Source organism: Anolis carolinensis, chromosome 2, assembly GCF_035594765.1.
Source record: "Anolis carolinensis isolate JA03-04 chromosome 2, rAnoCar3.1.pri, whole genome shotgun sequence".
In the NCBI taxonomy this organism is placed as follows: domain Eukaryota; kingdom Metazoa; phylum Chordata; class Lepidosauria; order Squamata; family Dactyloidae; genus Anolis; species Anolis carolinensis.
This window is the reverse complement of record NC_085842.1, coordinates 304,841,511-304,854,364: the sequence shown is the minus strand read 5'-3', so window position 1 is coordinate 304,854,364 and position 12,854 is coordinate 304,841,511. Positions and strand designations below refer to the sequence as shown.

The 12,854-nt window shown below is 38.8% G+C and overlaps 1 protein-coding gene across 1 annotated transcript in view; it reads right to left on the bottom strand.

Annotated features, from left to right (window-relative positions):
* adamts12 (ADAM metallopeptidase with thrombospondin type 1 motif 12) overlaps positions 1-12,854 on the bottom strand; it is a 195,772-nt gene that overhangs the window by 11,440 nt on the left and 171,478 nt on the right. The window contains exons 18-20 of the mRNA XM_062972507.1: positions 11,501-11,711; positions 7,276-8,358; positions 271-423 (exon numbers count right to left, since the gene is read on the bottom strand). Coding sequence (XP_062828577.1) covers positions 271-423; positions 7,276-8,358; positions 11,501-11,711 — 1,447 coding nt within the window. The remainder of the gene's footprint in view (positions 1-270; positions 424-7,275; positions 8,359-11,500; positions 11,712-12,854) is intronic.

Sequence of the window (12,854 nt, the reverse complement as noted above, 5' to 3'; positions counted from 1 at the left end):
TGTATCTCAAAAACTAGAGTTGATAGGAGGAAACGGGAATCATTTTTGGAATCAGCAGGTCAAATACATGCAGAAAAAGGTCTTTGTTTGGTCAGTGTTGTTCAAGGATTCAGTTAATAAGGCTTCTCTTGGAATCTCTAGGTCTTCCAGTGTGACTGTGTGGTCAACCTCTTGGCAAAAGGTTCAGAGGGTTTTTTCCTCCGAGACGGAGAGAGTATGACTTGCCCAGGCTCATCTAGTAGGCTTTCCATGGCCAAGTGGGGACATTACCTTGCTCCAGTGGCCTGCTTTCCACTGGGCACATGGGCGAAGGTAGCACCTTCTTGCGGGGTCTGGTTTTGTAATGTGCTGGCAGTCAGAGTCCTCCTTGGTGCTGCACTCCACTTCCCTCCAAAAGGCTCCTCCGCCGCATGTGGTGGAACACTGTAAAACAAGAGAGAAATAAAGGACTTTGCTTTGACGTTCTTATCTTAATTACATTGCTGGGACGGCCTCTTGAGATGAGTACTGAGCAGCTCATTTGCAACCCAAGAGCACAGAGAGTAACCGAAGATAATAATAGCCTACTGCTCTACATATTTAATGTAGGCAGAAATTAGCAGAAAACAATTAACATCCCTCGCTGAAACATCTGCAACTTTGTTAGCAGTGCACAAAGTCTGCAATATTTTGTGGAACTTTTGACATTTATAATGTAAGAGATATATGTGAAGGTCGCTTTCCCTCCAAACGCAGCACTTTCGGTGGTTGCTCTTTCCTGCAGAACTTGACAGCTCAAGATAATGTCAAATGTGCTTTGTACCTTGCCAAGTATGATGTGCTCTTTCAAAACGGGAAGCTCTTTCACATCAGTTGTGATTGTTCCAGTTCACTCCACAACCTTGGCCTTTCCAATGTTGCCTGAAGACTAAAACAGGCAGGGAGATAACAATTTTTAGAATTGTTTCTTCAAATGGAAAGAACTGCAGACTGTGCCTAGTGTTCCTATAGGAAGTGCCTTCTCTGCTTTTGTAGGTGAAATAAATTGCAGCCCTGCTTGTCCTTTTAGTTCCCCGCACTTCTCAGCCTCAGGGATCATGGCCAATGGCAAAATAAATGGAGCATAACAACACTTGCTATAGAGCAGCATTGCATGTCTTTCGGGGTTTGTGCAAATGCGACAAAAAAGATTCATAACTAGAAGTCAACTGCTAACAGGTAAATGATAAATTCAAATAAGCGTGTGAATGCAGTCTTTTGCTTGAGAAGTTGATGAGAGGAGGGAATACAGCTCAGAGATATGGCATATATTGTGTATCCAGAAAATGTTAAACTAGCCTCTAACGTCTCAGATATAAATATCAACTAGCAAGCAATGGAGGAAGAACTATCTGGATAAGAGACAAAGGATACATGTATTCAGTTAGCATTTTGAATCAAACTGAACCATTTCATCCCAAACTAAAATACAAAATTGAAACTGAGTTTGTGTTTTTCCCTAAATTTTGCGGTATCATTCTCTAATTATAAAAATATAATATATTGGGAGAGGTCGGTTAGAGAAATATATACGTTAGGCAAAAATCAATAGAAAAAATGAACGAGAAATGGAAATAAAATATTTTTAAAAGTGTGTGTTTGTGTGTTCACCATTTAGGTTTCCAAGTGGAGATTTCCCCAGCCTGAAACCTATCCTTCTTAACAGGTGTTTTTGTTTAAATAACACTCATGAGCGTGAACATCTATCATTTCATGATGCAAACTATGCACACAGATTGCTTATATTTGCCTTCAGAGAAAAGCACTGAATATGAAATTCATCATGCTGGTATTATCATTATGAGGTTAACACGGGATTAGTGTGGAAAGAGTCAATTGTGAAAAATGTGATGTATAGCTGGCAGATGTGCCGTGCAAATATTTAGTACAAGTCTAGAATAGAAAGCTTTATGTGATAACAGCAGGAGATGATGTGGGAAACTGTGTTTGTGTGAGGATCCGCTTACCGTAATATTTTCTATCAGCCAAATGACACCCAGACCTACCTTAATGCACCCTTTTTAGTATCAAAATCTGCTCTGGAGACTGGGGATTTATCTCCAAAACATGAGGAAAGGGAAAAACTGCAGAGGAAACAATGGGTTGTCCCACTCATTGCATTCTGCACTTACCCACCCCAACCTGAATCATCTTCACTTACATTCATGCAAAACTAATACATTCCCATTTGCTCTACAAATGGCATGAGCTTTCCCAACCCTGACTAGTTTTGCTAGGTTTTTCCTCTGGTCTTGTTATTTTAAACAAGGCTCTTTCATTCCAGGCCAAATTGAATTCATTGCCCTCCAACACTCCAGCTTCTTTGCTTGAGGTGAAATTTTGGTAGGCAATCAGCATCCCTATGAAATCAATCTGAAATATTTGAAGGTAAACCAATTTCATGTGTTTTACTTCAGTGGGTTTAAATGGGTTCAAAGCCAAGTGCTTCGATTTAATAAGAATCAACTTAAGACACTCTCATTATAGCAGAAGTTGACAATGGTCTATCCATCTTTGTGGGTAGGATTACACTGGATCAGTTTCAGTTTGTGAGTATCACTGATGTGGAAAAGCTACTATGGCAATTAAGGAAGACTTGATCTTCTTGGCTGGCCGTTCAGGAAGATGCATCTAGATCACAATTAAAATATACTAGCATTAATGAATCTCCCAGAGTAAGAAGTTTTCCATCTTGTTTTTAAAAAGCAGTGGTATGAGCACTTCTTCAAAAGCCTTCCTTTGATGACCTGGATTTTAACAACTATAGCCCAACACCCCATTTTCCTTTTTCTGGACAAGGTAATTATGATGGAAGTTGCCTTCTAACTTGAAACAGTCTTGGATGATTTCAAGCCAGCTCTGGAGTAGATTTATGGAGAGAAACTGCAATGGTTGCCCTAGTATCACATGAGGATTGACAGGAAGAATGTGTCTCTGCTGGTGCTTTTGGACTTCTGGTGGCATTTGATGCCATTGGCCATGGTATCCTTCTGGAATGTCAGAATAGGTTGGGAATTAGAGGTTACAATCCTATGTCTCAGGCAGGCCCCAGATGGTGACATTTGAGGATAGGTGTTCCTCAAAACAGAAAGGAGTTATATGACATACCACAAGGCCCCATTCTGACCTTGATGCTGTTCAATATGTATATGGACCAACTGGGAGAGATCTTTAGGAAGAATGGTACATGGTGCTCATGGATTCAGTGCTATTCAACATATTTAAAAGGACTTGGATGATGGAATACAGATCATGCTTGTGAAATTTTCAGAGGGCAACAAATTGGGAGATAGGGTCAGAATTCAAATGACAACAGATTAGATTGCTGAGTCAGATTTGACAAAATGACTGCTGAGAAAAAATGTTCGATACTATGCGTATGTAGAAAAAAAGGAAATGTACAAATATAGGATGGATAATACCTGACAACAGTACATTTGAAAGAGATCGAGAGGTCTTACGGTAGCAGACCACAAGCTGAACATGGGTCAACAGTGTGATGTGGTAGATAAAAAAGCCAGTGTGATTCTAGGCTGCAGCAAGAGTACTACAGTGTCTAGATCAAGGGAAGTACAGTAGAGTCTCACTTATCCAACATTCGCTTATCCAACATTCTGGATTATCCAACACATTTTTGTAGTCAATGTTTTTAATACATCGTGATATTTTGGTGCTAAATTCATAAATACAGTAATTGCTACATAGCATTACTGTGTATTGAACTACTTTTTCTGTCAAATTTGTTGTATAACATGATGTTTTGGTGCTTAATTTGTAAAATCATAACCTAATTTGATGTTTAATAGACTTCTTTGATCCTTCCTTATTATCCAACATATTCACTTATCCAACTTTCTGCCGGCCCATTTATGTTGGATAAGTGAGACTCTACTGTAATAGTACCATTCTATTCTGCTCATGTCATACCTCACCTGGAATACCATGTCGAGTTTTGGGCATCACAATTTTTGAAGGATGTTGACGAGCTAAAATGTGTCCAGAGAACATGGCCAAAATGATCAAAGGTCTGGAAGCCAAGTTCTATAAGGAGTGACTTATGGAGTTGGGTATGTTTAGCTTGGAGAAGAGAAGATTGAAAGGTGACCTGATAGTATGTTTAAATATTTGAAAAGATGTCATATTGAATCAAGTTTGTTTCCTGCTGCTCCAGAGGTTGGGACTTAAAGTACAAGCCTACACATTAGGAATAACTCCCTGAAGAGTTATTCAGTAGTTGAACACACTGCCTTAGGATGGTGATGTTTCTTCTTCTGGAGGTTTCTAACCAGAGGCTGAATGGATATCTGTCCGAAGTGCTTTGATTGTGTATTCTGCCTGGCAGAGGGTTGGAGTAGATGATTCTGTAAGCTAATGGCATCCAAATATGCTGCTTTATAGCTTCAATAATAGCATCAGCTAAAGACAGCATGTCTCCTCTGAATGCATGCTTGGAAGAGGCAATAGGTTGGATGAGTACAAATAAACAGAACAAAAATCCAGACAGGATGAAGATTCTTACTGTCAAAAGGCCTAACCTGGGGCTGGGTGTGTATCAATCAGCCCTTGATGGGGTTACGCTTCCTCTGGAAAATGTTTTTGCAGCATGGGGGTGCCTCCAAATTATAGCCCAGATAGATGCAACCATCAGGAGTGCTTATTATCAGCGTCAGCTGGTATGCCAGCTGTGCCCCTTCTTAGAATTGGAGGATCTAAAGATGGTAGTGTGCACATATTATTATGGGTTCTAGAAAAAGCTACTTCCTTTCATTCAGAAGGAGGGATCCCTAAGAGACAAAGAACAGCTGCGTGAACGATTCCATTATACTGAAAGTCTCCATAGTACCCTGTTGATTGACTTGACAGTTTTATGATGAGCTGGAAAATGAGAAAACATCAATTTCTTGCCTAACTGCTTCCACAAGCTGTTCTGAATGTCTCTGTGGGAGCACCTCAAAGTTTCCCAGTGAGATGCAACTTGCTGAGTTAAGAGGCAGATCGCAATCATTTCTCATCAAGTACAAATGAAGTTACTTCCCTTTTATAGTCTGTTTCTAAAATTGGAGAGATCGTTTTCCTCTGTCATATTTAGAGCTGGGTCGATCTGTTCCTGAGAAAACTGCTGAGACTTTTCATTTTCCTTTCTTCACAATTTACCCTCAAATAAACAGTCACTGCACAGAATTTCCAAAGAATATTCTTCAACATAATGTCCTGAAATCAGATGCTATGCACAATGGTAGTCTGACTATTTTAATCCCAAATAAACTTTGGAAAAAAGAAAGTAGAAGTATGGATATTGCAAGAGAATATGATGAGCCTCGTGACCAAGACAGTTCTGAAAAGTTTCTCCTTTCCTTTGAAGTGCCTTTCCGAATTTTCTTGCCAACAAGTAGAGTTGAATTTTTCAAAACATATTTGTACATGGGTCTAGTTTTTATAGAACCTATACTTAAGCATGAACCTATGGCCATTTCAGGGTGAGATACTCTGCTACTACTAATTTTGCACATGCTTAAAATTTTATATAATGTGATTTTATTTTGTAATGGTATCTGTTTTTATATGAATATGAATCGTTGTTTTGTACATTGTCTTATATGAATTGTTGTTTTATACATTGTTTTTAGGCATTGAATTTTTGCCTATTTATTGTAAGCCGCCTTGAGTCCCCTTGGGGAGAAAGGCGGGGTAAAAGTGATGTAAATAAATAAATAAATACTTCCCCTAAATTTGGTCCATGAGCCATCAATGCAACACCAGTTTTAAACACCAGTTTAAAACTGAAGCTCACTATTGCAAAGGACAGCTGTAATTGAAAAGTTGGGCAACTTTGAAAATAATGCCAACACCCAGGAGCAGGTTTGCATAGCACTGGGACAGAGACTGCTAGTAGTGATGGCAAGCAATTTTATTCTGTGAGCAGTTTCATACTGATGTGCTGGGCTCCATCTGGTTCGAAGGGCTGGAAGATTATAACCATTTTAATATTGGCCATGGAAGAAGGTGACTTCGCAAAAATGCTTTGATGTCTTGTGTTCCAACAACTCAATAGACAGATCTACATTATAATCATTTACCACACTTTCGACCTTTTTGTCCATTCTTTCAACCCTCTTTTCTCTCTCTCTCAATCAACTTGGCACCATCTAGTGACCAGACTTGCATTTACAAGCTACCCCCCCCCCCCCCCCCGCCCTGTTGAATACGCACAGGAAACCTATATAAATCAACCTCTTTGGATGCAGCACTGAGTGCTACTAAGACTTCAAACATAAATCATATTTCTACAGTTGTGGAACGTAATTGAATAGGACTCAGAAAGGTTCAAATCATGTTACTTGCCCTAAATTTTCATAAGGTTGGGCAAGATGATGCAGACATCTTTAGAGTGGTCAATTAGTACTGATTTGAGAAAACAATACATCTCCTTATCAAAAATCAGTTTCATAGGGTTCAAAATTCTCTCTGAAAATATTCCTTTTGTTGTTTCTATAGTTGCAAGGGCTATTGTATTAATATATATAGTATGCTATGAAGTCATTGTCCTTGTTTTGCTAATGGATAGGGATTTGTGAATATTATTCACCTTTCATTTCCCCCCTCCCCTTTCTGTCTTCCTTTTTATGCTGGCATTGGCTACCTCTTTTGAGAACTACCTCTAGTTATAATCTTTTGTTCCAGGGTCCTGCATACCTATTGATTTGCTGGGGCTCTGATTGTTTATTACTTTTTTTACTTTTAGATATATATTCATTCTAAATGCTACCAGTTACAAGCTTTGTGACTCACCTAAATACTTTAAACTCTTCTGACTTCTGAAGTTTATATAGAACTTTGCTCTGGCACAACCCAAGTGATGTAACCACTATCAAGCATCTTGGATTTTGTGGCTTTATTTAACTTGCTGTGTTGTGATTTGTGGTTGTAGTCTTGTTTACTAGCATAACAAGCTGTTAGGAGGTTGAAATCTCCGAGAATTAGATTAGCTCATTATCTTCCAACAACTACTTTTCTGTTTAGTACATTCATCTCTATGACATAGATCCAGAGGATGACATAATTCATTACTTGTTATTTTGCTCCTATTAGTTCCTCTAGACACACACACATATGAACTGCACACTCATCAAATGGTAGAACTTTTATCTGACACACAGCTACTTCTCACATACCAAAGACTGCAGCTAAAGCTCTTTCTCCATGTTACACCCCCCCCCCCCCACACACACACACAATATAAGAAATTGCAAAACTCACTTCACTCCAGTTTCCAACTATCCAATAAGCCTCATTATGGGAAGTCATGGAGTCTTCTGGATGTTCTTGGTCAGAGCTGTTCCTCAAAAGCATCTTGTAAGCCTTGTCTTGACTTGTTGGAACATGGGTGTCCTGTAGAAATGGGCTTTTTGTGGCCCAGCTAGATGTCCCATCACTAAAAGATCTAACTCTTATTTTGTTCTCATCTGTTAATGTATCCTCCGACTGTGCTGGTTGTTCTGAAACAGGATCGGCTGTTGCTGGTGTATTTATCTGGACAGGAAGCTCTTTGGGACCTACTGTGGTCAGCAAAACCTCTTCTGTTGGAATAACAGAAATCTGGCTAGAAGTGTCAGGAAGATACGGTGTAGGTGAAGTTGGTGACATCTGGCCAGTGGTAGTAACAGAAGATTGTTGTGTTGTCCATTCACTCCGGACTTTGTCTTTTGATCCTCCATCGGTATTAGTAGAAACTATGTTGGATACTTCAGTTGAATATTCTGAGGTCACAATGCTAGGGTCAGTGGAAATGGAGTTATTTATAAAACTGCCCATGGAAGAATGACAGGGCTTTATCATGGACATGTTTGTAGAATCTAAAACACTTGAATTATCTGTCAGAGGTCTCCAAGTGGTATTTTTCAGTGAACTGTTATCACTAAATACATAGGAATCATTGTGAAGGCTTGAGTTACTAGAATTAATATTTATTGTTGTTGTTAATTCCAAGTCTTCTTGTTGGGAAGAAGTCCTAAGGCTAAATGATGTTGGCATCAAAGTAACGGGCTGAGTTACATCTGTGGAGGTGGAAGTGGAAATGCTGGTGGTTGAAATGCCTGGTCTTGGCTTTTGGGTGGGCAAATCATTGGCAGGGCCTCTTCTGGAATTGGGTCCAATTCTCCTGATTATCTTTCCATTCAGCACTTTGAAGTGGGGCATCAGTGGTCTTCTGGTGAGTGGGCATTGCTGGAGGCCACACAGAGCTTTAGAATGTGGTTTCTTTAAAATGTCACAGGGTTCTCCATTATTTTTGGGACAGGTGATATGACGGGTTCGTACTCCTCCACCGCAGGTAACTGTACACTGAAAAATAAACAAACAATCTTCAGTTATCACATTTAGTTCTCCATCTCCTCATAATGCCAAGCCATTTACAAAACTCAAAGCTAAATCTAGGAACTCTTGGATTTTTATGCAGCTGCCTATGCGGTGAACTTTTGGAGTTGCAACTGGGAACATTTTTTTAACTCCCTTGTAAGCCACTGGATCTTCCTGAACAGGATGTGCTCACACATTTTCTTTTTTATGCTTTACTAAGGAACACTTTTAAATGGCTTCGGTATATTCTTACATGTATTTTAGCTCTGACCTGAAGGCTTGTCCTTTTAGTCTAACATTCCTTGTTTGATTGATGGCCCTCAAGCATGCTTCTGTGTTATCTTTGTTTTAGTTACACTTAGTCTAGCAGCAATGTATTATTTTCTGCACATGGGATGGCATACCAGTTTAACACTTTTCAAGAATACATATCTGCACTGAAGTGAACTAAGGGTAGTTACTGTTTTCAAAGGATAGTGATGCTAGCACTCAGACCGCTGCTACATAGGCAGATTTCTCTTGCCCAGAAGTTGCTGTTAACAAAACTAAGCAGCCATTACTGTTGTTGACTAATGTTGTGTGTACAGATTATGACCATTCTTTAAATAGTCTTCAGTGGTTATTTTTTGATCCGTGCTGGTTGCAAATGCCTTATGACATGATGACTTCACTGGAAAACTCAAACTAATACACAATGGATTGCAAAGTTGTGTAGGACAGGTATGTCCAGTCTCAGTGACATATACAGCAATGTCCTGAGCTGGCACTGAAGGCATACAGCTAGGAACATGGACCAATTCCTCACAAATGAGGACCTAAACCAGATTAGCTGCATGATCCATTTGGAGGAGCTCTAGATACAAGACAGCATTTTGCAAAAGCAGAGTTCCTTCTTATGTTGTCTGAATATACAGATGAAGATGGGGAACATGCATGCCATGTACAGTTCCACAATATGTTTTGATGTGTATATATAATGTCAACTTCCTGAATTAAAATCAGAAATTGGAGATTTTTTTCAAAAAAATAATACTACAAATCCCTACATGACCACTTCAAATTTTGAGAGTTACTTAAAACTGTGTCCAAGCTCTGAACAAGGTCATGAATTCCTACTGGTTGGTCCCAATTAGCGTATTCCCATGAACTGAATAGTGAGTGAACACATAGGCAAATCTTATTGATTCACTCTTGCTAAAATGTACTCTTGCTAAAATTAACATTAGAATTTGGGTAGATATCTGACGTTTTGCATAAGACACCTTGAATTTTTCCTATGGAAAAGAAATGAAATGCAAAGTTTTTACATAATTTTCAACCTGACTGTTGATAGCTATGTAGCTTTTCTATGCCATCTATGGAAGGCATGGATCCTGACAAGGTCACCAGAGTAAAAACTAAAGAAGGTTCCCGTACCTATAACAGTTGTGTTGAAGAGGAAATTTCAGCACTGTATGACAGGAATACCCACTAAAATGCCTTCTTCTATGCAAGTGTTAACACTCTTCCTGTTTTCACTCTGACAACCCTATGCTCTTATCATTCCTCCCTAGTTGTAGCACTAGAAAACCAGTGCGGTGTGGTGATTTGAACATTGGACTAGGACTCTGGAGACCAGAGGTTGAATCTCTGCTCAACCAGGGAAACCCAATGAGTGTAAGAGGAAGGCAAAGGCAAGCCCTGTTGGAACGATTCTCACAAATAAAACCTTATGATAGGTTCACATTACGGTCAACAAAAGTTGGAACGATTTGAAGGCACAGAACACTGCTGTAGTACTGCAGATGCCAAACTGTCGTGCCATGTCTGGAACAGCTTCACAGGAAACTGGGATACGACTCTGCTTGAAGACAGAGTTATTAATGTAGATGTTATGCTTAATCAACAGTATGAGCTGAAATTAACATAATTCAATTTCTACCAGCATCACATTTTCATTTGTCCAAAAATTAGAAGATAAGAGGGAGTTGAAAAGGCAGACAAAATGGTCAACAGAGAAATTTGGATAAAGTCATATGCAGTTTAATCTTCCATTTAATTTTTGCATGACTGAGGAGGAAAAACACTTGAAGGCATTGGGACTAAGAGAAATACTTCTACTATGTACCTCTTACCTATTCCAGCTAGGACCTGTTTGCTTATTTTGGTCTTGCACAAAAAGAACAATAAAAGCAAATATCTTCTTAATTGTTCTTTCACATTGAGCACACTTGCTAGTGTCTTTTTAGGCATCTCTGCAATTTAACAAATGGTTTCTTAGCACTTCTGCTACCTAGCCAGATGTTCTCTCTAGTAATCTCTAGGTCCTTTTTTGAAGAGAGAGATAATACTTGCTCTCAAGTCATATGGAAGGGTTGCTTATCTGTTACCATACTTCTTTGAGTGGTAATCTGTGAAATTCACACCTGTGGTAGTAGTTCCCTGCGTGCATGCAGCTGTGTCGGAACTCTTCTTAAAAGCTCTCCAATTAGCGGGCTGGCCCTTAATTGGAGAGCTTTTTAGAAGAGTTCCGATGCAGCTGCGTGCACACAGGAAACTACCACCACAGGTGCGTATTTCACAGAGACTACGTAGAAGAATTTGAAATTTAAACCAAAGCATAGAATAAATTGGAAGTATATTCACTTCAGATTATTGGGAGTCTCTGAAAACTTGCACTTGCACCAGGGGACTGTCTACCCTATTTTATTGGCAGAGTTCATAACTGCCCAGTTTATGCCCTATCCTCATGATTATTTAACTAAGCTTTGCAACTATGTGAGGTACTATGGTTCCCTCTTAACAATGCCTAGGCTTCAATTGGAACTTACTGTAAATATCTGTTTCAGAACCAGTTACAAAATTGGTTAAATATTTTTAAGGCTCTGCAGATCGATTGACAGGATCTAAAAGCACAGAGTAGCAGCTATCTTTTCCTGAGCCAAGAAAGCAGCAATTGCCTATAATAAGAATGTTTTCTGTAAGCACAAAGAATGGTTTGAAGGCAAATGATGTGCTTCTTTTGCTGAAGTTAAGTCATGAATAGGCCACTGCCAGTACCTATAAGCTCACAATTTACACAAGCTTCTCTATAGAAGAAGAAATAGGTGCAAACGTCAAAGAAAAATAGTTGGCCCTGTGAACTCACCTCAGTCCAGTTGCTTACTGTCCAATCAGATGGACAGAGGACATCCCTGTTGCATGAAAGGCGAGTCTTTGGTTTCAGTAGATGCTGGCATTCTTCAGCAGGCAATGCTTGCTCATCAAGCCCCATGGCTTGGACACAGAGGACAGTTCTTTTCTTCTCTCCGGTTGGACCACAAGTGGTTGAGCATTTCTGCCATTCTCCTGCCCACCATCTGAAGAACAAACCAAATGAGGTCAGGAAAGGGACACGGACACTAAGTCAGAGGATGAACACTAGGAATACAAAGGACAATATGAAATAGAAGAAGATTTAAAACAATGTTGAAATATTCATGTTCTGAAGGTCCTTGACATTTGTCAGCTAATCTAGATACTCTCTGTGGTTACCTTTATCAACTTCTGGTTACCAAAATGCCCAACTCATGATGGTGGCTAAACCAGATAGTTAGTATTATCATCAACACTCCACTTAAGCATTTATAAGTACTGTTTTATAACTATATATATATATATATATATATATATATATATATATATATATAAACTTATTTACATTCCAATGAGATCTGACATTGCTTATAGACTGAAGCCAGTTTCTTAATGATTCATCAAAGGAAGAAGGCTCACACTTTCACAGGCCTGAATTACTTCTTATGCTATATCTTAAACTCTATAAGCCACATCAGGTTAATTCTGTATACATGACCAGGCAAAAAAGTGAGAAGCTAAATACTGTAATCTAGCCTGTAACATTATGTTACAGGCTTGTCATCTAGTTCTGGATTCTGTCTGGGATCACCTTCATTAACTTCTGATAACCTTAGTGTGCAACTCATTATAGTGCTTAAACCAGATAGTCAACTTTAACACTTCATTTAAGTCTCCTTAAATTTGGGAATTTCAGGATATTTCTATGGAAATTATGCAGGTTCTTTTAGTACTTTTTAGGTTATCTAATTATAAGTATTCATAGACATGTTTACATACATTTTTCTTGGAGTGAAACACAGACAGAGCTATGTCTGGGAGATGAGACTTCATTATATTCCATTACATTAAGTGTAAGGCATAATTCCATTATATTACATGCCCAGCAAGATTAAATCTTGACATTTCTTTGCCTCTGATTAATAGGCTTGAAAATATTAATAGACATAAAGGCATCATTCTTCTAAATAATTTAACGTAAGTTTTTATCCATCATAAAAATCACCATTGTTGTCGTCGTAATCAAGTTCCTTTATAATTTTATAGTTTCCCACAGTATCTGCTAAGATGTTATATAAACATTTCCTAAAAGTGTTTGCTTGTAAAGAATTCTGTCCCTTGTATATTTACTATCCCCTTAATAAGAT